At 45.9% G+C, this 23,076-nt stretch overlaps 1 protein-coding gene and 1 long non-coding RNA gene across 2 annotated transcripts in view; both read right to left on the bottom strand.

Annotated features, from left to right (window-relative positions):
• Window positions 1–23,076, bottom strand: part of LOC148131635 (uncharacterized) — a 65,655-nt gene that overhangs the window by 2,211 nt on the left and 40,368 nt on the right. The gene's annotated exons all lie outside the window — the stretch shown is intronic.
• LOC113425255 (uncharacterized) lies at window positions 40–22,072 on the bottom strand. The gene is made up of 8 exons (XM_026687316.2): window positions 21,612–22,072; window positions 17,678–17,762; window positions 17,440–17,569; window positions 14,032–14,145; window positions 11,683–12,369; window positions 7,822–8,463; window positions 4,932–5,138; window positions 40–249 (listed from the first exon to the last, which is right to left on the bottom strand). Exons 2-8 carry the CDS (start codon window positions 17,750–17,752, stop codon window positions 104–106), a joined length of 2,001 nt encoding a protein of 666 aa, XP_026543101.2. The 5' UTR covers window positions 17,753–17,762; window positions 21,612–22,072; the 3' UTR covers window positions 40–103.

The raw sequence follows: 23,076 nt of genomic DNA, 5'->3' as shown, positions 1-23,076 counted from the left end.
CCACCATCGTGGAGAAAAAAGAGCCACAAAGCCTAATAGGATGGTTTGGGTTTTTAAGTGAAGTCCGTCGATCCTACTAACCGGATTCAGTCCATTCTTTTCCTCAAGTGTTTCTGCTTTTAAAAGTTACCCTGGGCTGCAGGGAACCATCTCTTTTAGAGCCGTGTGGTAACACACCACCGCCTTCTCCTATCGCAAGGCCACCCTGTGGTTGATTTTCTGCCAAGTTTTCGTCCGTCACGTTGTCACCTAGTAAGGAAGAACATTCAGACGTTCAAACATCTTGAAGGGATGGATAGTCTCAACTAAGAACTTATTGTCCACTAGCAGGGTACATGTGCTTCACTACGAAACTATGTGATCGGGCAAGTTTTTGGGGAGGAAAATTAGGGGGGAAAAAAATCTGCTTCTGCCTACCAGCATCCATCGGTATTCATCTGGCTAGCGTCCTGTCAGTGTGTGAGAGAGTTGAGGGCTCTTTGGAAACTGAAACAGTATTTGCTGTGTGAGCAAGAAGGAGACAGCAAGGAGCCTGGGCGTGGCTTAGCTCAACTGCAGTTGGAACATATTTCTTTTCAGGTGGGTAGGGGGAGTAGAACTCCTTAGCATCAGAGCATGTTAATAATAATAATACTAATGAATGCTCTGATAATGCTCTGATGGTATTCTGACCCAAACCCTTTTCCAATAAAACAAACATGAACAGAAACCTTTTAATGATTCTTACGAATCCCCGGTCAAAAGGCTGCTGCAAACTAAGTAACTTTGATAAACACAAGCCTCGCCGAAACTGTGCGAGACTGCCAAGAATCACAGATAAGAAATATTTCACAACACGTGACTTTTCAAATACCAACTAAGATACTGGAATGTCCACGAGGCTGGAGTTTCAAAACGTCTTTGCCTTCTGCAAAGAACGTTCGTTTCACAGCTGGCTTTTATCCTTTTGAAGGAAGAAGCCTTGCAGCCTTACTCCTGTGTCACCCATGCTGCTGCAGCTGCTCTTTCCTGCCAGCAGCCCTGGCGCCGCACGCCGCACTTGGCACAGGCTCCTCGAACCTCCTCACTGCTGCCAGCCCCCACAATCTCTGAAGGGCAGCAGTGCACTCCTAATGGTCCTGGTCCCTCATCTGAGTCCTCGCTCTCCTCAGCCATCCGCACCTGCTGCCGGCTAACCCCAAAAGATAGTCATTTTGAAAAATCCTTTCTTAGTGAGCACCTAGAAGCCAAGAGGAACATACGTGCCAAATGTCAAGTTTGTAGGCTTTTACGGTTCTGGAGATTTTTGTGATGATGTGTGAGTGGTATTTCACTTTTTTGTATATGCAGATTACAGGTAGTCCTCGGCTTACAACCATAACTGAACCCAAAATTCATGTTGCTAAATGAGAAATGCGTTAAGTGAGTTTTGCCTCGCCCCCACTTTTGCGACTTTTCTTGCCACCGTTGTTAAACGAATCACTGTGCTTGTTAAATTGGTTGTACACGGTTGTAAAGGGAACCTGGCTTCCGTGCTGACTTAATGCTTGTCAGAAGATGGGCAAAGGCGATCCCGTGGCCCCGGGGGACGCGGCGACGGTCGTAAGTCATGAAACGGTTGCCAAGCATCTGAATTTGCCAAGCATCTGAATTTGCCGCATCTGAACACGGCAACGGTCGTATGTATGAAACGGTTGCCAAGCATCTGAATTTTGATCCCATGATCATGGGGATGGCTGCGAGGGTTGTAACCGTGAAAAAACGGTCACACCGTTTTCAGTGCCGTTGTCACAACTTTGAACGGTCACTAAATGAACGGGTGTAAGTCGAGGACGGACTTTCTCCCAGCCGTGTTTCTGCTCGAGTCACCAAATGGAGCAGAGGCCAAGCAAGGGGTCCTTCCTATGAAGCGATGCCATCCTGTAGAGCAGGGGTGCCAAAGTGGATTTCTTTGAGGGCCGGATCGCCATTTTAGTTCTCCACCGCGGACCGGCTGGAGGAAGGGGGGGAAGGAGATGGGGGCGGACGCCTCCTGCAGCACCCTGCCAGCCAAAACGGGTCCAAAATGCCTGACACACCTTCTGTGGCAGCACCTGAGCTGCCGAAAAATGTCTCTCTTGGGGGCCCAGATGGTCCCCACCCAGGGGCTGGGCTGCTGGGGTTCGCAGGGGTTCAGGAGAGCCCCTAGCTAAGATTTTGTGCATTCCCCAAATCCCATTCCTGGCTGGACCCGCCCACCCTGCCCAGGGGTGGGATTCTACCGGTTCTGTCCACCTCTGTAGTTCTGAAGAGCAGCAGACAGAGAGCAGACATAGAACCGGTTCTTCTATGTCTGCTGCTGTTTGGGCCCAAGGCTGTTACCTGACCTTTATTTCCTGCTTTTTCAACCGCAGCTGCTTTGCGCGACACAGCTGCGGTTGAAAAAGCAGGGGAAAAAAAAAGGGCTTTTCCAACCGCTGCTCACCTGCGCGCTGCACTCCTGGCAGCTCAGCAGGTCTGTAAATCGCACTCGCGCGACTCACGCAGAGCGGCAGAACCGGTAATTAATACCGGTCGGATCTAATCCCTGACCCTCCCCTCCCTGAAGTCCCTACACGGCCCGTTTTTTTGCATGCAGGTAAGTTTAGGGTGTGCATGGAGGCTCAGGGAGGGTGAAAAATGGACTCCCGGAAGTTCAAGAAGGCTGGAAATGAGCAGTGGTGGGATTCAAAAACTTTTACTACCGGTTCTGTGGGTGTGGCTTGGTGGGCGTGGCCATGTGACTGGGTGGGCGTGCCTTTTTTTTTTTTTTTTTTTTTGCAGCTCCCACCCGTTTTGGGGAGCTTCTTAGCCACAGAGGAACCTCTGGGTTTTTGCTCCCCTAAGGTTCCTCTGGGGCTCTGGAAGAAAAGGAACAGAACATGGGAGGGGCACGCATCACCCCTCCAAGCTCCGTTTTGGGAGCTTCCTAGCATCAGAAGAGCCTCGGGGGGGTGTTAGGAATATGAGTCACCTAACAGCTATTTGGGTTAGAAATATATAAACCAAGATAAACCTTTTAGTACTATGTCTTTTAGAGATTGCAAAAGCATGCAATTGGGTGTGGTTTCTCAAACAGCCATAAGATGGAGCCAGAAACCTGGGTTGTTTTAGTCTGAGTCTCAGAAGAGAGTGTGTCTGAGGGAGTATCTCTGTTTCCTCCTGTTGGAAAGTATTACTGCTGCTCCATTTCTTCTAATTGACTGATATTACTGGATTTAATGTAAGTCTGATACTGAACTGTTTTTTGACACTGGAATTTGACATTTGGATTATCCCTGGATTGAAAAACTGACTGATTTATCTGTGAATGACTGTGGACTGCCTATTTTGAGCTTTGCTTAAACTTTCTGGAAGTAAAAGCCTACATTTACTGTACAGTGCATCTGTGTGCTCTGTGTGTATTATTCAAACACTCCTCTCAAATACATCTCCCTGTATGCGCTCATTCTCCTAACGGGGAATTACCTCAACCGGGGGTTTGCTCCCCTAAGGCTCCTCTGGGGCTCTGGAAGGCAAAAAATGGAGGGTGGGGGCCTGAGCTCCTCCCTACATTTTTTGCCTTCCTGGGCCTCAGCAAGGGGAATCCCGGCACAGCTGATCTTATCTACAGCTGATTATCGGGAGGGAAACAAAGAAATACCTTACGCGAATGTCAGGCAGGTGGGGGTGAGCGAGCATCGGGCGGGAGGGTGGCCAGCCAGAACTTACTACCGGTTTGGCGACCCACGCCAAATTCTTGCTACGGTGCCCGCCTAATCTGGTGCGAACTGGCTGAATACCACCACGGCCCGGAGCCTGGGGAGGCTGTTTTCGCTCTCCGGGAGGCTCAAGGAAAGCCTCTGGAGTCCAGGGAGGGCAAAAACTCCCCCCTCCTGTCACGGTGCAGGAGGCCAACTAGGCCACACCCACCATGGCCACGCCCACCCAGCAACCGGGCAGAGAACCCTTTGCTAAAATATTTGAAGCCCACCCCCTATCCCCACCCTATAGATCTTTTCTCAAACTCAGATGACCAGCCTTGGTGCTGATGTGGGTTATTTTTAATGCTCGGAAAGTGCGATTTAGCTGGGCTACTAGCTTACAGGTAATCCTCGACTTACAACCATTCCTTTGGTAACCGTTCAAACGACCCTGAAAAAAACGTGACTTAGGATCATTTTTCGCACTTATGACCCTTGCACTATCCCTGTGGTCATGCAATCAAAATTCAAAGGCTTGGCAACAGACTCAACGAAGTTGTGGGAGCATCCTCACTTGAGACTTTCAAGAAGAGATTGGACTCCCATCTGTCAGAAATGGTGTAGGCGCAGTGGCCCCCAACCTTTTTTGTGCCACGGCCCGGTACCGGCATCACAAAATGATCCGCGGCCCGGTACCGGCATCAGCACACATGGCAAGGCAAGCCGAGTGACCGGCCAGCCAGCCGTCCCCCGCTTCTCCCCGCCACCTTCAACTCCTCCTTTGTACCTTTGTCGGTGGGCTTCGGGACAGTCGCTCGGCTCGCCTTGCCTTGGGTGCTGAAAGAATCCTCGCACCTTAGTTTCGTTTGAAGCTCCCCCCCTTCGATGAAACTAAGGCGCGAGGATTCCTTCAGGACCCAAATGCCGCTTTCCAACCGGAAAAGCTCACTGGAAGCACTTTCTCATCAAAACAAGATGGCGGCGCCCAGCAAACGGTGGCCCGGTAGAAAATGTTCCGCGGACCGGTATCGGTCCGGGGCCCGGTGGTTGGGGACCCCTGGTGTAGGGTCTCCCGCTTGGGCGGGGGGGTTGGACTAGATGACCTACAAGGTCCCTTCCAACTGTAATTATCTGTTAAATCTGTTAAGACTTTGCTCCGGACATCCCCTTCCCATCCTAAAGTGAAGCAGTCCAGATTCCAGACATAGTTAAGCCCCATCTGTGGGTTGGAAGGATAAAAGAACAACTCACAAGCACCTCTGGATCTCGTCCCATTGTAAGGGGGAGCAGGGCCGGTGGGTGATTTGTGGCCTTCAGATTCTCCCTCAGATAGGATCCGAGAGGGTTCAACTTGTCCTTTTCCTAGACTCCGGCTCTCTCGCCTCTCCCTTTCCTCTGAGCGCTGGAGCCCCCACGGCTCTCGTTGGGAGATTAAATCTGGAGTGGATGTTAAATATTCTGGCAAGGAGGGAAAACAGAATTTTTTTTAAAAAACCGCAGCGAGTAGAGAAGCGCTTCAAAGATACAAAGGGAGAAAATGGCAGAATGCTTCTCCTCAGATTTCCAACAAGTTGGATGGCTTGAAATCCTCCATTTCCTCTTTTCCTTCAGTTTTCCAATTTCCTGCACATAGTTTTATTATTCTGTCCTCGCAAAGCAGGGGGTTTGGCCGGGGAGACAAATTCTTCCATGATTGCATCGGTCACGCTTGGTCATTGGGATAAATGATTTTATGATTTGTGCCTTGTTTATCATGCTGCATTTGATATCCTCCAGATGTTCTGGACCAAAAATGGTCGAGCATTTTGGATACTCTTAAGTTCAGATGTTGGACAGACAACAGGCGGAAGAACGGTGCAGAATGAAAATCAAAGCCTTGAATCTTTATAATATGAATCTTATATCTTAAGATATAAGATATTAACCTAAGAGTCTTTGGTTAGTGTTTCAGCAAGATTTTCCTAAAACACAGAACACAGTTAAGATTCATATATGGTTTCTTTTTAAACTAATATTCAAGTAAGCAATGGTAAAGTACAAAAGACAAACAATCAAGCAGAAAACAATATCCTAATCAATTTCCAATTCTCGAATACAGCTCATAGAATAGAATAGAACAGAACAGAATAGAATAGAATAGAACAGAATACAATAGAATACAATAGGAATAGAGTAGAGTAGAGTAGAGTAGAGTAGAGTAGAGTAGAGTAGAGTAGAGTAGAGTAGAGTAGAATAGAATTCTTTTACTGGCCAAGTGTGAATGGACACACAAGGAATTTGTCTTGGTGCAAATGCTCTCAGTATACATAAAAGGAAAGATACATTCGTCAAGAGTCAAGAATCATCAGGTACAACACTTAAAGATAGTCATAGGGTACAATAAGCAATCAAATCATACTAGGAAACAGTCAATATAGATTGTAAGGATACAAGTGACAAAGTTACAGTCATACAGTCACAAGTGGGAGGGGATGGGTGAAAAGGAGTGATGTGAAGATCAATAGTAATAGTAGTGCAGACTTTGTAAATAGTTTGACAGTGTTGAGGGAATTATTTGTTTATCATAGTGATGGTGTTCGAAAAACACTGTTCTGGTGTCTAGTTGTTCTGGTGTGCAGTGCTCTATAGCATCGTTTTGAGGGTAGGAGTTGAAACAGTTTATGTCTGGGATGTGAGGGGTCCGTAAATATTTTCATAGCCCTCTTTTTAACTCGAGCAGTAGAATAGAATAGGATAGGATAGGATAGGATAGGATAGAATAGAATAGAATTCTTTATTGGTCAAGTGGGATTGGACACACAAAGAATCTGTCTTGGTGCAAATGCTCTCAATGTACATAAAAGAAAAGATACATTATCAAGAGTCAAGAATCATAAGGTACAACACTTAATGATAGTCATAGGGTACAATAAGCAATCAAATCATACTAAGAAACAGTCAATATAAATCGTAAGGATACAAGCGACAAAGTTACAGTCATACAGTCACAAGTGGGAGGGGATGGGTGAAAAGGAGTGATGTGAAGATTAACAGTAAAACAGTTGTGCAGACTTTTTCATTTGCCTGGAACCCGCACTGCATATCGAACATTAATACAATTGAGAGAGTCCAGAGATATTTCATGAGAAGAGTCCTCCACTGTTCTGCTCGCAACAGAATACCTTATACCAACAGACCTGAAATTTTGGGCTTAGACAACTTGGAACTATGCCGCCTTCGGTCTGACCTAAGCGTAGTACATAAAATTATCTGCTACGATGTTCTACCTGTCAGTGACTATTTCAGCTTCAACCACAACAATACAAGAGCACACAATAGATACAAACTCAAGATTAACCGCTCCAAACTCGATTGCAGGAAATACGACTTCAGCAACAGAGTTGTCAATGCACTACTTGACTCTGTGTTGTTGTTTTTTCCTCCAAACCCTCAAAACTTTAACCTTAGACTGTCTACTGTTGACCTCACCCCATTCCCAAGAGATCTGTAAGGGGTGTGCATAAGAACACCAATGTGGCTACTGTCTCTGTCCTAATGTCCCCCTTTTATTTGTACCCATTTCATGTACTCATAATCATGTTCCTAATTTTATCTGTTATCTAAAACACGCTTGACAAAACAAATAAATAAAATAAATAATCAAGGAAGAACCAAACAGAAAACAAATATTGGTAGGGTAAGCTACTACATATAAACAGGGACTACCGGTCCCATTCTCCTTGGCACCGATGATGTTATCTAGTCAAGTGATGAAATATCTGCCAGAGAACCGGCAAACGCCACCTCTGACTGGCCCCACCTCTATGTATTCTCTGCCCTGCTGAGTCCCAGCTGATTGGCTGGGTCCTCTTTGGTTGCCCTGCACAGGAGGACGGAGCTGGAAAGCAGGTTAGTGGGGTGGGGAGGGAATGGGATTTTGCAGTATCCTTCCACTGCCACACCCACCAAGCCATGCCCACCAAGCCATGCCATGCCCAACCAAGCCATGCCACGCCCAACCAAGCCATGCCCACAGAACTGGTAGTAAAATTTTTGGAATCCCACCATTGGTTGGGATCCCTTGAAGTAGATTTAGCTCATCTGATTGTGTTTGTCTGGTTTAGCTGGGAAGACCAATAGCTACCCTGAAGGACCTGCTTACCTGGTTGGTTCTCCTCCTGATGCTCTGGGAAGGAAGAGCTGTCATAAAGGCCGTCCCTGCTGTCGAAGTATCGGTAGGCATTATCTCCCAGGTGGACCCTCTGGTGCTTGGTCAGGTAGGGCCTCCAGCGGAAGCTCTCCCCGCACTGGAGGCACTTGTACGGCTTCTCCCCGGTGTGGATCCTCAGGTGCTCCGTCAGGGTGGAGCGCCGGTTGAAGCTCCGCCCACACCTGGGGCACTCGTAAGGCTTCTCGCCCGTGTGGATGCGCAGGTGGGCGTTGAGGTGCGTGCTCTGGAAGAACCGCTTCCCGCAGGCCAGGCACTCGAAGGGCTTCTCCCCCGTGTGGGTCCGGCGGTGCTTCACCAACTCGAACTTATACTGGAAGGCTTTCCCACAGTCGTGGCACACGTGCTTCTTCTCCACCTGAACGATCTTGATTTGGCTGATGTCGGTGACGTCATTCCCACCGGGGAGCGGCTCTGATTCAGTCTTTACGGGCCACCTGAGCGGCGGCCCACCTGAGCCTCGGCTGAGCCCACAGATCTCAGGGCTGGGCTTCACCCTGCTGCACGGCTTCGATAAGGCAGAGGCAGTACACAGGGACTCGGCTTCTGGGGCGCCACTCTCGATGGCACCCCCTGCTGGAGGGGAGGGGAAGAGTAAGGCGAAGACAGAAGCTGATTTAAATGTATTTGCATCACAAGGTTTCTATTCCTACCCCAATGCTTTTGTTTTTCCTTTTATGTATTATGTATTTTATTTCCTTTTATGTATTATGTATTTCCTTTTATGTATCTATATGTATATTTTATCTATTTTGATTGGTTTTCTTTTGTTTTTATATTTCTATTTTGTTTTATTTTTATTTTATTATATTATTTTTATTTATTTATTTTATTTTATTAGTTTATTTATTTTAGTTTTATTTTATTAGTTTATTTTTTATTTTATTTTATTAGTTTATTTATTTTAGTTTTATTTTATTAGTTTATTATAATATATTTTATTTATTTTATTAGTTTATTATTTATTTTATTTTATTAGTTTATTTATTTTAGTTTTATTTTATTAGTTTATTATAATATATTTTATTTATTTTATTAGTTTATTTTATCATTTTATTTATTAGTTTATTTTATGTTTTATTTTATATTATATGGAATTGAATTGAATTTTATACACAAACACACAAATACTGAATGGCACAACCAAGTAGCTGGCATTGTACACTGAGAACTTATGTACCAGAGACAAATTCCTTGTCTGTCCAATCACACTTGGCCAGTAAAGCATTCCATTGTGTAAGGGGACATCTGCCCAGCGTATAGGCCGCTAGATCCTCCCAAATCCAGATGGGAGATTCTATAGGAGGTCACAGAGAATAACAGCGCCAAGATCCTGTGGGACTTCCAGATGCAGATGGACGACCAGATACAAGCCAGTCAACCTGTCATCGGGGCAGGAGACAAGGAACAGAATGACAGAGGTGGTGATAAGATCTAATGGTGTCAAGGGACAGCAACATCAGGGTGAAGGAGCGTAAGAATTGTTGTACCGGGGCCTGAAGGAGGAACTGAAGGAGAGGATGTGGAAAGGAAAAGCCAAGGTGGTCCCAGTAGTGGCAGGAGAAATTGGGGCAGTGACTTCTAAATTGGGAGAGCCAACAGATCCCAGAATAACAGCAGAGCTATGTGTCCAGAAGAGGGCAGTGTTGGGATACCACAGTTGGGATAACAGGAGAACAAACCCCATCAGGACAAGATGCAGCAATCCATCTGCATTTAACAGACAGAGGCTATTCTTTTGAAGACAGCAAAGCCCACATTTTGGACAGAGAGGACCACTGGTTTGAAAGAGGGGTCAAAGACTCCATCTATGTCAAAATTGAAGAGCCCTCTCTCAACAGAGGGGAGGGATATAACATCATCTATCTCCAGTCTGTAACACAGTCCTTTCAAGGCTTCACACCCGTTTGCATCACTCAGGTGACCCTGATAGACACAGATAAACCTCCAGGTGGCCTCAGTGATTCTCTAAAACAGGGGTCCCCAACCACCGGTCCCCGGACCGGTACCGGTCCGTGGATCATTTTTTACCGGGCCGCAAAGCTTGGGCACCGCCATCTTGTTTCAATGGCGCTTCTGGGTTTTCGGTTGCTTCCTGTTGGAAAGTGCTTCCGGGTTTTCAGTTGGAAAGCGGCGTTTGGGTGCTCGCGCCTTAGTTTCGTCAAAGGGGGGGGCGGCTTCGAACGAAGAGCCATCCTGATGGCGGTGGAGTCTCGCGTTACTCAGGTACCGGTCCGTGGAAGAGTAAATAATCGTGAAACCGGTCCCTGGTTCAAAAAAGGTTGGGGGCCACTGCTCTAAAAGAATGAAAATGACCAGCTATCTGCAAGGAGTAGAAATCCTTCCATTCCCCGTCATTCCAGTCAGAGCTGAAGAAGCTTCTTGGATGGGAAGTGAAATGTCTTCAAGAAAAAACCAGAAAGTCCAATTGCCTCTTTAAAAAAAAAAAAAGCATCTTTGGGAACAACCATGACGTGGATGACTGAGAATCTCCACAGACAGAGAACAGTCGAAGATACCCCGTAGAACCCTCAAACTCTCAAGTCTGACATTGAGGAAAAGATAGACAACCCATAGAGGTGAAAAGGGAACCTGACAATTTATTTTTAATCCAGTAGGGTTTCATATCAGGGTTTCAAATCCCCAGAGCAATGTTTCTCAAACTCAGCTACTTTCAATTGTGAGGATTTCAACCTGGAAAATGAGAAAGGGAAATTCTCCAGGGCTCCTTTATGTCGGTGATTTGAAGGTTTGATCTGCAGAGCTCAGCCTGTCAGCTCCCTGGGTTCAAAGGGATGAGTCTTCATCGAAGGTTTATCTCTTTTTACTGGAGACCACAGGAGCTGCAAGAACGGTCGCAGGAACTGGGTATGTCTAGTTGAATGAAAAGAAGGACTAGGGGAGGAATGATAGCAGTGTTCCAATATCTCAGGGGCTGCCACAAAGAAGAGGGAGTCAAACTATTCTCCAAACAGAACCTGAGGGCAGGACAAGAAGCGATGGGTGGAAACCAATCAAGGAGAGAAGCAACTTAGAACTGAGGAGAAATTTCCTGACAGTTAGAACAATTAATCAGTGGAACAACTTGCCTCCAGAAGCTGTGAATGCTCCAACACTGGAAGTTTTAAAGAAGAGATTGGAAGACGCTATTTGTCTGAAATAGTATAGAGCAGTGGTGGCTAACCTTTCTGGGCTCCTGTGCCAAAAATTGTGCGCATGCTTCCACGCTTGCGTGCCAGCACCCAGAAGGCAATGTGCCCCCCCCTACACCTGCGCACGCACCCCACTGCTGACCCTTTACCTGCACTGCACCTAACAGCTGATTTTAGGCTGGTTTCGGCCTTTTTTGGCCTCCCAAAGGCTTGAGGAAGGCTTCTGCAGGCTTCTGTACGCTTTGTAGGCCGAAAACTATCCCCGTTTCATCACTTCCTGTTTTTCCGAAAATACTGGAAATGACAAAATGGGGCTAGTTTTTGGCCTACAAAGCTTGCAGAAGCCTGCAGAAGCCTTCCTCAAGCCTTTCGGAGGCCGAAAAAGACCTGAAACTGGCCAAAAATCAGCTGTCAGACGCGCACATGCGCAGTGAGGTTAAGTTTGCCTGCAGCTTGCGTGCTGGCACAAATGCCTCTGCATGCCATAGGTTCGCCATCACGGGTATAGAGTTTCTTGTCTGAGCAGGAGGTTGGAGTAGAAGACCTCCAAGGTCCCTTCCAACTCTGTTATTGTACTCTACTCTACTCTACTCTACTCTACTCTTAAGTAATCTGTAAAAGCAGAGAATAAAATCAGACTTGCCCACTAGTCTTCCCAGAGGCTCAGGGCAGGACGAGACATCAAAGATGGCTTCTCTGTTGTTGAGGCCTCTGTAGGCAGCATTGCCCAGGTGGACCCTCTGGTGCTTGGTCAGGTAGGGCCTCCAGCGGAAGCTCTCCCCGCACTGGAGGCACTTGTACGGCTTCTCCCCGGTGTGGATCCTCAGGTGCTCCGTCAGGGTGGAGCGCCGGTTGAAGCTCCGCCCACACCTGGGGCACTCGTAGGGCTTCTCGCCCGTGTGGATGCGCCGGTGGGCACTTAGGTGGGAGCTCTGGATGAAGCGCTTGCCGCAGGCCAGGCACTCGAAGGGCTTCTCCCCCGTGTGGGTCCGCCAGTGGAGCAGGAATTCCGACTTGCAGTGGAACCACCGGTCGCATTCCGGGCACATCAGCTTCTTCCGGCCCACGTGGAACATGGAGTGCTTGGAACTGGCTGCTCTCATGTGCCTGGAAGGCTCCCGCCAGATGTGCCCGGCCTGCAGCTCCCACTGTCTCTGCAGGCCACACCGGGCCTCTGACGCTAAGGAAGGGTTGTCTGGGGGTGCCCTCAGCAAAGCCCATGGGGGATCTTCCGGATCCAAGATTTCAGGTTCTGTGATCTCTTCCTTGATCTCCCTCACGATCACCTCGCTTGCTGGCATAGTGGGAGAAGCCGAAGCAAAGTTGTTTCCTGGGAAAGAGAAAGGAGGATGAGCTAATGGACAAGTAGGGGAAAAAGTTCTTTCTCTGATTCCAACTCTAGAGTAATTTGGCTCAATAGTGTGTAGTTTTAGGGTACCACCCCTGAATTACAATACACGAAGGGGGTTGGACTAGACGGTGTTAGGAATGATAGTCACCTAACAGCTGGGTTTGCAATATATAAACCAGGATAGTCATTTAATACTGTTGTATCTTTAAGAGAATGTTGTAATTGTGATTGGCTGAGGTTCCTCCAACGGCCATAAGATGGAGCCAGAAACCTGGTTTGTTCTTCTTGCATTTCCCTTTTGCCTGATCGTCATTCTGCTTGGATTGCTGTGAGTCTTGCAACTGTTCGCAAGCTGAACTTTGTTTATGATACTGGTAAAGAAAAAGACTTCATTTTTGGATTATCCCTGGACTGATTGTTTTGAATACTAACTGCTTTCACCGTGTATGATTGCTGGACTTTGTTTACCCGTTTACAGGAAGTAAAACTTACATTTTACTATTCAGTTTATCTGTGTGCTGGTTGTGTGTTATTCATCACCACTCTATGTTTCCCTGAGTGCACTCATTCTCCTAACGGGGAATACATCAACAGATGGCCTACAAGGTCCCTTCCAATTCTGATTATCTGTTATCTGTTATCAGAGACCTTTGATCACATAGCCTTGGCTGCCATCTTGGTTCCCCCCCCCACACACACCTATACACTTTTGTGGCCATCCCTGAACAAATGACAAAGGAGGATAGAGAAACGACAGTCTGATCTGAGGGCTCCTTGGTGTTTTCTGAGCTTGCTTGTTTTCTTGCAGATATTTCATTACCTAAACTAATCAACATCATCAGTGTTAGTAAGGAATGGGGTTTGCTCCCAATTTATATTCTAACACCTTGCGCTGTCAGTGTTAGTAGGGGTGGCCTTGAAGGTTCTTTGGTTGGGCTGTTTACTGTTAGCTTCTTTGGCAGTTCCTTGATTGGAGTAGTGTTTACTTCTTGATTGTTGGCCTGACGCTTTAGTTCCTTTTTTGTTGGTTGATGATCTCTTTTGCACAGCCTGTAGATGTTGTTTATGTCTATGTGTCTTTTGGGGGCCAATTTGTCAGAGTGCCAATCTTCCAGGGCTTGTCTAAGAGTTTTTGGACTTGGTTTGATCTAGGATGGTTTCAACAGTTTCCCATTTGAAACTATGATTAAGTCTGTCTGTATGTTGTGAAATTAGAGTTTGCATCGTGTCTTCTAACTATTAGTTGGCGTTGATGAATACACAATGGATGAATTCCTGAAAGGCTGGCACTCTGACAAATTGGCCATTGATAGACACATAGACATAAACAATATCTACATACACTGCGAAAGAGACCATCAACAATGGACCAAATTGGAGACAAAGAACCAATCAGGAACCAGTTTTTTGGGACTTTTGAGATATGGACCAATCAGAGACCTGCTGGCCAGCTTCATATACAAGAACCTAGTCAGCTCAGATTAGATGTGTATGGGCTGCCAAGCGGCACACCACAAAGCAGCTCAGTTGGCCTCTGAAGATGCCACCACAGCTGTTGGTAGAACATCAGGACAACAGAAGATCTGACCACGTCCATTTAGCCCCAAAGCTCATCGCGGCTTCACTCTCTTTGTCCCTCACCCTCATAAAGGTTGAGACGGATCTTTTTCTCCTCTGAAGCTGCTTGGGAAGGGATCCATGGATCTTCTCCTTGTTCCAGGCGACAGATCAGCTCAGGCTTGGGGATTGCAACAGCTGCATTGCATGCACGCACGCACACACAAGCGTACACAAAAGAGGGAGAAAATAAGGATGTCAGTTAAATGCATGGCAGCCCACAACCAAGACACCAAGAGTAGTGAATGTCCCAAAGAGTTAAGAATGTTTAAAGAGGCTGATTTCTAAAAATAATGCAAAACAAAATGTGCTTTGGACAGGGGCTACCAACATAGGAAATGCTTGCCAATTTCAGGCAGTTGTGGTCATCCCACAAATGAAAGGGAAATTTGTATTTTTTAAAAAATGGTTGGAACGACGCTATAGAGCACTGCGCACCAGAACAACTAGACACAAGGACAGTTTTTTCCTTCCCACTCTGCTAAACAAATAATTCCCTCAACACTGTCCAACTATTTACAAAGTCTGCACTACTATTACTGTTAATCTTCTCATCACTCCTTATCACCTCCCCTCCCACTTGTGACTGTACGGCTGTAACTTTGTCACTTTCATCCTTACAGAGAAGAGCAACCAAGATGATTAGGGGACTGGAGACTAAAACATGAAGAACGGTTGCAGGAACTGGGCTTGGCTAGTCTAGTGAAGAGAAGGACCAGGGGAGACATGATAGCAGTCTTCCAATATTTGAGGGGCTGCCACAGGGAGGAAGGGGTCAAGCTATTTTCTAAAGCACCTGAAGGCCAGACAAGGAATAATGGATGGAAACTGAACATGGAGAGATTCAACCTGGAAATAAGGAGAAACTTTCTGACAGTGAGAACAATCAACCAACGGAACAGCTTTGCCCTCGGAAGTTGTGGGAGCGCCATAACTTGAGACTTTCAAGAAGAAATTGGACTGCCATTTGTCAGAAATGCTGTAGGGTCTACTCCTTGGGCAGGGGGTTGGACTAGATGACCTACAAGGTTCCTTCCAACTCTGATTATCTGTTATTTGTTTATGATTTATATGGACTATTTCCTAGTATGATTTGATTGCTTGTTATACCCTAAGACTATTATTAAGTGTTGTACCTTATGATTCTTGACTCTTGACGAATGTATCTTTCCTTTTATGTACACTGAGAGCTTTTGCACCAAGACAAATTCCTTGTGTGTCCAATCCCACTTGGCCAATAAAGAATTCTACTCTATCTATTGAGGAGCCTCAAGCCAGAAATGACTACATCTCAAGTTATAATCATTCATTTAGGGAACATTGAAAGTTAAAACGGCACTGAAAAAAGCGACTTGTGACTTTTTTTCCACACTTAACAACTGTTGCAGCATCCCCACGGTCAAAATTCAAATGCTTGGCAACTGACTTGGCAATTGATGATGGTTGCAGTGTCTTGGGAGTCATGTGGTGGCTTTTGGGGACCTTCTGAAAAGCAAATTCAATGGGGAAAGCCAGATTCACTTAACAACCGTGTTACTAACTTAACAGCTGCAGTGACTCACTCAACCACTGTAGCAAGAAAGGTTATAAAACGGGGCAAAAGGCACTCAGACAACCAACTTGTTTAGCAACTGAAATGCTTGGCTCAGTTGTGGTCATACATCAAGGACTACCTATATTGAATTTTTTAAAATCCCTTTTAGAATAGGAGACCTTTTAAAAACCTCAATCTCTCTCTCTTTCTCATTGTCATCACCCAATCTCCAAGTGACAAATGCATCTTTCTTCCTCCTATTTTCCTGCCAACAACAACCCTGTGAGGTTGAGCTGAAAGAGAATGACTGGGCTAACGTCACTCTGCAGGCTTGCATGCTTAAGGGAGGCCTACAAGTCTCAGGAAATGATCAGATAAGAGACAGCACAGTCCACAGGTGCAGAGTCAATCAATCAGAATAGAGCTGGAAGGGACCCTGGAGGTCTTCTAGTCCAGACCCCTGGGAGACCCTATACCAGTGGTGGCTAACCTTTTTGGGCTCCCGTGCCGATAATTGCGCGCCGCTTGCCTGCTTGTGCTCGCGTGCCATCACCCAAAAGGCAATGCGTGCAGGGCCTCCCATGACTCCTGAGCATTCACCCGCAACCCGCGTGACCCGCGCTGCTCGCTTCTGCGTATGCAACCCCCCACGTGCGCATTTCTGTGCATTGGTGTCTCCTGCGCACCTCTGTGCATGCAGGCCAGATACCCAACAATTAGCTGTCGGGCGCGCGGCACACGCCCATGTGCAACAGACCTTTTTTGGGCGAGTGCTCACATGCTGGCGGTAACAGCTCTGCGTGCCACTTCCGGCATGCATGCCATAGGTTCGCCACCAGAGCCCTATACCATTTCAGACAAGTGGCTGCCCCGTCTCTTCTTAAAAACCTCCAGTGATGAAGCAGCCACAACTTCTGAAGGTAAAGCTGTTCCACTGGTTAATTGTTCTCACTGTTTGGAAATTGCTCCTTAATTCCAGGTTGCTTCTCTTCCTAATTAATTTCCAGCCATTGTTTCTTGTCCTGCCCTCTGGTGCTTTGGAAAATAAGTTGACCCCCTCCTCTTGGTGGGCAGCCTCTCAAATGCCAGAATACTGTTATTATGTTCCCCCCAGTCCTTTTTTTTCTCTAGACTCTACACTTGGCCAATAAAGTATTCTATTTCTATTTCTATTCTATTCTACTAGCCAAACCCAAATTCTTCATATGTTTTAGTCTCCAGGCTCTTAATCATCTTAGTTGCTCTGCTCTGCACTTTGTCCAAAGCTTCAACATCTTTTTTGTGACATGGTCACCAAACCTGGATGCCGTATTCCAGCTGTGGCCTAACTAAGGCTTTTTAAAGTGGTAGTGGGCGACTTAAGACTACCTATACAAGTACAGCTGGCAGGGAGATTGCTTCACACACATCATTTTGCTGCAGTTCCCATTTTGCGCCCCACTAAATGGATTGGGACAGGACTGGGCTGCTGGGGGTTCGGGAGAGCCCACGAGTCTGCGCAGTTCGGAGAACCCCCAAATCCCACTCCTTGCTGGCCCCGCCCACCCCTCCCAGGTGTCCCCACAATGGCCCGTTTTGGATGCAAGTTAAGTGCAGGGCGTGTGTGGAGACTTGAGGAGGGCGAAAAACGGGCCTCCCGGAAGTTCGGCAAAGTCGGAAATGGGCCCTTTTCTGGCTTCCAGAGAGCCTCCGGAGTCTGGGGAGGCTGTTTTCACCCTCCTGGAGGCTCAAGAAATGCCTCAGGAGCCTGGGGAGGGCAAAAACGCCGCCCCCCCCCATGGTTCAGGAGACCAACTAGGCCATGCCCACCATGGCCACGCCCACCCAGAAAGCGGGCAGAGAACCGGTTGCTAAATTTTTTTGAAGGCTGCTCCTGGATTGGGGAGGGAATTTTTTACCCAGTGAAGCCACCGTCTCGTAGTTTTCTTGCATGACATCCCAATACAAGTCTCTCTGCTCTGCGTCCAGGAGCGTCCACTCTACCTCTGTAAAGTACACAGCTACCTCTTCAAATGAGAACGGCGGTGCCTGCAAGGAGGACAGTAAAGACTGGGGCCACGGTTTCCCTCGGGAGCTTCATTTTATTAAGCGCGACATATTTCGGTTTCCCCCCACCCGCCCCAACCCATCTGCTACCTGAAAAGGTTCCGTGGTCACCATCTCTGTTCCTCCCGGAGGAGGGAAGGTTCCAAAGACAAACACACACATCATTTTGCCAAATCTGTCAGGGAGAAAAGGGGAGGTCAGGTGGGATGCCGTGGTTGAGGGGGTGCTATTCTTTGAAAAAAACCAGTTGGTCTCTTCGCTAAAGACCATCGGATTCAAACAAGGATTGGCCCGCCATCCTTTAGACTCCTATTTCAATTACAGGGAGGAAAAAAAAAAGTCTTCAACCAGGGTTAAGGTTTCCTCATGGAGAAGTTGGTGGGAAAAATGTCAGAAATCAGAAAGCAGCCGGGATAAACTCTCTGTCAGGGTTCTAGCAGTTACCCCAATTAAATCATGAGTCTCGAGCCAAACTTCCAAAACTTCAAAAGGATTTACTGGGAGTTAACATGTCTGGCACTACCTGGGTGTAACCGACTCTGAGACACATAATTCATTGTCACCCTTGACCCTGGTTTCTGCACCCCCACCCCCTGGGTGTATCATAATTCATATTCTCCAATGGGACACATCCATAGCCAAGAGCCATCAATCATGTTCTCCAGTTGGAATTTTGCACTCCAGAAACTTCAGTCACCTAGTTACTATCTTTGAAAAGTATTTATGGAATGCACTTTCGATTTCCAAGCAAACCCCTTTCCCCCTCCCTTTCTGTTGGCAACTCTAAAAAGACTATAGAATTATGGAACATAAACTATACGTTAATAACAGCCTCGGCATATAAAGAAAATCTATACAAAATGTTTTACCAGTGGCGTTTAGCCCCGGCAAGACTGGCCAAAATATACCCAAATACTAGTCCCAAATGTTGGAAATGCCAGCAAATTGATGGTATCTTCTACCACATGTGGTGGTTATGCCCCGAAACCAGGACCTATTGGACCCAAATTAAAGATTGGATACAGGAAATTATAGGATATAAACTTGAACTCAAACCAGAATTCTTCTTATTGGGAATAATTGGAGATCGTTACCCCAAAAAGATCAAGTACATTATTTTACATATACTGACTGCAGCCAGGATAGCGTATGCACAAATGTGGAAAAGACCTACAATTCCAAAAGAAGACCTAGTTCTACAAAAAAATTATAGAATGTGCAGAAATGGACATGCTTACCCTAAAAATGAAAGAAAAGGGGGATTCCGATTATTACTCGATTTGGCATAAGAATGGTTAGAAAATAGAGATAAGAAAGAATAAGTGAAGATTAACTAGAAGAGACCTTCAAAGAGTGGTGCGTAGATATGTAAATATGTAAAATATACAAATAGATAAATCAGTATAGACAGAGATAAGTTATTGATTGATATGTGTAAAATACTGTAGTGTTGTAATGACGAGGCAGTCGAGGTGTTTGATCATGATCAACTGAATCATGATGATCTTTATTGGAGTCTAGTCTTTCATTTATACACATTTTTAGTTATCCTTCATCATTGGTTAACTTTGGTCACTGCTTAACTTTCATTACTGTTTAGCATAATAGTAATTAACACAATTAATTATCTCTAGTTAAAGTCTAACATATGTTTACTTCCTCTCTCTAATCCTCCTTTAGATTAGTGACTTTGTTTGCCTGAGTTGTATTTGCTTGTAAACATTCTTTATCTGAGGTTTGCCATCCGAGATAGGAACATTCCTGCAATTACAACTCTACATTGTAGAAACTATAAAATAAGAATATGTGTCAAACTTCTGTGGAAACCGAGAATATGGTTTGTATTGGTGGAAAATGCAATAAAAATTAAATTTAAAAATAAGATAAAATAAATAAATAAAATAAAATAAAATAAAAAATAAAAAGACCATGGAAATATTTTATGAGTTGACACTCTCTTCCATTTTACAAAATTAGGAATGGGACACTGGGATGAAGAACAGGTAGTCCTTCACTTACAGCACTTCGTTCAGTGACCATTTGAAGTTACAACGGCATTGAAGAAAGTGACTTATGACCGTTTTTCGCAGTTAAGACCGTTGCGGCATCCCCATGGTCATGTGATCAAAATTCAGATGCTTGGCAACTGCCTCATACTTATGACGATTGTAGTGTCCTAGGGCCATGGGATCACTTCTTGTGACCTTCTGACAAGCAAAGTCAATGGGGAAGCCAGATTCACTTAACAACTTGTGTTACTAACTTAACAACTTGCAGTGATTCACTGAACAAAGTTTGTAAAATGGGGAAAAACTCATTTAACAAATGTCACGCTTAACAACATAAATTTTGGCTCAATTGTGGTCGTAAGTCAAGGACTTCTTGTGTATCTAGAGCAGGGGTCTGCAACCTTAAACACTCAAAGAGCCATTTAGATCAGTTTCCCACAGAAAATACCAGGAGTCTCAAAACCTGAGTGGCCGTAGCCAACTCAACATCACTCTCACCCAGTCACATGACAGCCCCCCCTCCGGCCTATCCAAGTTTGTGGCTCCCGGTGTTTTCTGTGGGTAATGGGTCTTTCTCTCTCCGTCCCTCCCTCATTTCTGTTTTTTGTGTTTTACCTTCTCAGGCCAGGGGAGGAGTGACTGGGAGGGGAGAGAGAGAGGGGTGTGGCCAGCCAGTGGTGGGATCACCTAACAGGGAGCCACAGCAGAGGGCCCAAAGAGCCGCATGCGGCTCCAGAGCCGTGGGTTGCTGACACCCGACCTAGAGCCATATCAAGGGTAGGGTAATGGCAGCCTTCTAAATCAAGGGTCTCCAAACTTGGCCATTTTATGCCTGGAGGACTTCAACTCCCAGAATTCCCCAGCCAGCTGGCTAGGGAATTCTGGGAGTTGAAGTCCTCCAGGCTTAAAGTGGCCAAGGTTGGAGACCCCCTGTTCTAAATCAATGTTTCACAAACTTGGCAACTTTAAGATAAGTGGACTTTAACTCTCAGAATTTTGTATTTGCATAATTTTTATTTATGTATTTCTGTTATCATATTTATATAGTATATATTGGAGGCGGTTTGAGAGCTGTATGAAACAAAATTTCATTTTAATGTATGCTGATTAGTGCACATTTCAAAGTGACAATAAAGTTTCTATCCCTCCATTCCATTCCATTCCAATCCCAATCCCATTCCTAATCTGATCTAATCTGGCAATTAATCAGTGGAACAACTTGCCTCCGGAAGATGTGAACGCTCCAAACTCTGGAAGTTTTTAAGAAGAGATTGGATAACTGTTTGTCTGAAATGGTATAGGGCAGTGGTGGGATTCAAAAATTTTTTACAACTGGTTCTGTGGGTGTGACTTGGTGGGCGTGGCAGGGGAAGGATACTGTAAACTTTCCAGTCAGAGGTGGTATTTGCCGGTTCTCCAAACTACTCAAAATTTCCGCTACCGGTTCTCCAGAACTGGTCAGAACCTGCTGAATATACCACCTCTGGTATAGGGTTTCCTGCCAAAGCAGGGGGTTGGACTAGAAGACCTCCATGGTCCCTTCCAACTCACCTAGTATGTAAGATGGCTTCCACATTAACTTTGCTTGTCAAAAGGTCACAAAAGGGAATCACATGACCCCAGGGATACTGCAACTGTCATAGATAGGAGCCAGTTGCAAAGCATCTGGATTTTAATTTTAATTTTAATGGGGAGGCTGCAACGGTTATAAGTGTGGAAAAAAGGTTGTTAAGTCACTTTTTTTCAGTCACGTTGTAGGTTGAGGACTATCTGCATAAGATGTACCTCAGGGGTATCTTTCTCTGGCTCAGCAACTTAAGTTGTGTGAACTCCCAGAATTCCCCAGCCAATTGTTGCTCCTCCAGAACTCTCCCCTGGGAGGAAGGATGTTTTAACCCTCCAACCTGCTATTGTTTATTTTATTTTATTTTATTTTATTTTAAATCTATCCTTTTCTTGGAAAAAGCAGGTGGGAAAGAGAGATGCATGCAACGGAAGCAAGGCCGTCGGTTTACCTTCTGCAGCAGCTCGGACGCCTCTTTTCCGCTTCCCTCAAGGATGGAGGATGCCTCGGCTGGCTGGATGGAGGGGAACAATCCTAAGATCTCAGAGTTGGAGGGTGACTCAGAGGTCTTCTAGTCCAACCCCCCCCGTGCTCCAATTCGAAGGGAAGGGATCGCAATTTGAACCTCCCACCCGCCACCCGCGTCGCCAAACCCCGTCTTTGCTTGGCCGTTTGCTTCAGACCAGGCGCCAAAGCCTCCCCCGAAGGCGCGGGCTCTTCGGCTCCATAGACCGGATCTCGGAGCCTCGGCCTCGAGGAAGACCAGCCCCTCCGAGGTCGCCGAGCGGGGGAGCGAGGGAGAAGGAAGAGAGGCGGAAAAGAGGAGCTTCGTTCGGGAGGCCTCGGCCAGCCCGAGAAACCGGAGCCATCTGCTGGCCGCGCCGGCTTCCCGAGAGGGAGAAGCTACCGGCGGGCGCAGGGTGGGAAGCCCTTTACGCGCGCTCCAAAGTGGAGAGAGAGAGGGAAGGAGGGATCCCCAAGCCCAGCATCCCCAGCCAAGCTGGCCGATCGGAGATGATGGGAGTTGTGGCTGAGCTGATTACTTGCACTCCCCCCAAGTCTCAACATCTTTTTCTAAAATTCCAGGCACGGTCTTATTCCCAGAATACTCCAGTCAGCTAACTTTAGGTTGGGCGTGGGGGGAAACGGTTGAAGTCCCCCAACTCAAAAGTTGCCAAGGTTGAGAAATGTGTAAATGTACTCACAAAATTCACAAATCGCAAGGAGCTGCCCATGTCAAAATGTGTCCTGCAATGCTCATTCCCGCCAGCCGGCCCATCCTTCAGAGCCACAATCTCGAAAGACCACAGCGGGATAAATAGGAGAAATAAATAAATGATGTTTTTTTAAAAAAAACAATAAGCTAAGGAGAACTAAGGAGAAATTTCCTGACATAATAATTAATCAGTGGAACAACTTGCCTCCAGAAGTTGTGAATTCTCCAGTACTGGAAGTTTTTAAGAAGGTTGGACATCCATTTGAAATGGTACATAGGGTTTCCTGCCTCAGCAGAGGGTTGGACTAGATTCTATTCTATTCTATTCTTATTCCTAGTCCTTATTCCATTCCTATTCTATTTCTATTGTATTCCTATTCCTATTCCTTATTCTATTCCTATTCTATTTCTATTCTATTCTATTCTATTCCTATTCTATTCCTATTCCTTATTCTATTCCTATTCCTTATTCTATTCCTATTCCTTATTCTATTCCTATTCCTAATTCAATTCAATTCAATTCCTATTCCTTATTCTATTCTATTCTATTCCTATTCTATTCCTATTCCTTATTCTATTCCTATTCTATTCCTAATTCTATTCTATTCTATTCCTATTCCTTATTCTATTCCTAATTCTATTCTATTCTATTCTATTCTATTCTATTCTATTCTATTCTATTCTATTCCTATTCCTATTC

This window comes from Notechis scutatus, chromosome 2, assembly GCF_049901735.1.
Source record: "Notechis scutatus isolate UNSWTSFEM ecotype Mainland chromosome 2, rNotScu1.2, whole genome shotgun sequence".
Classification (NCBI taxonomy): Eukaryota; Metazoa; Chordata; class Lepidosauria; order Squamata; family Elapidae; genus Notechis; species Notechis scutatus.
Note: the sequence above shows the minus strand (reverse complement) of the source record. Positions and strands in the feature narration are given on the sequence as shown.

Excerpts from the sequence above, each read along its gene's own strand:
- LOC113425255 (XM_026687316.2), bottom strand. The coding sequence starts at position 17,752 with ATGATGTGTGTGTTTGTCTTTGGAACCTTCCCTCCTCCGGGAGGAACA. Across the intron at positions 14,146-17,439 it reads CGAGACGGTGGCTTCACTGG|CTGTTGCAATCCCCAAGCCT; the intron begins GTAAAAAATTCC and ends CATGCAATGCAG. Across the intron at positions 5,139-7,821 it reads TCAGGAGGAGAACCAACCAG|AATATTTAACATCCACTCCA; the intron begins GTAAGCAGGTCC and ends CCTCCTTGCCAG.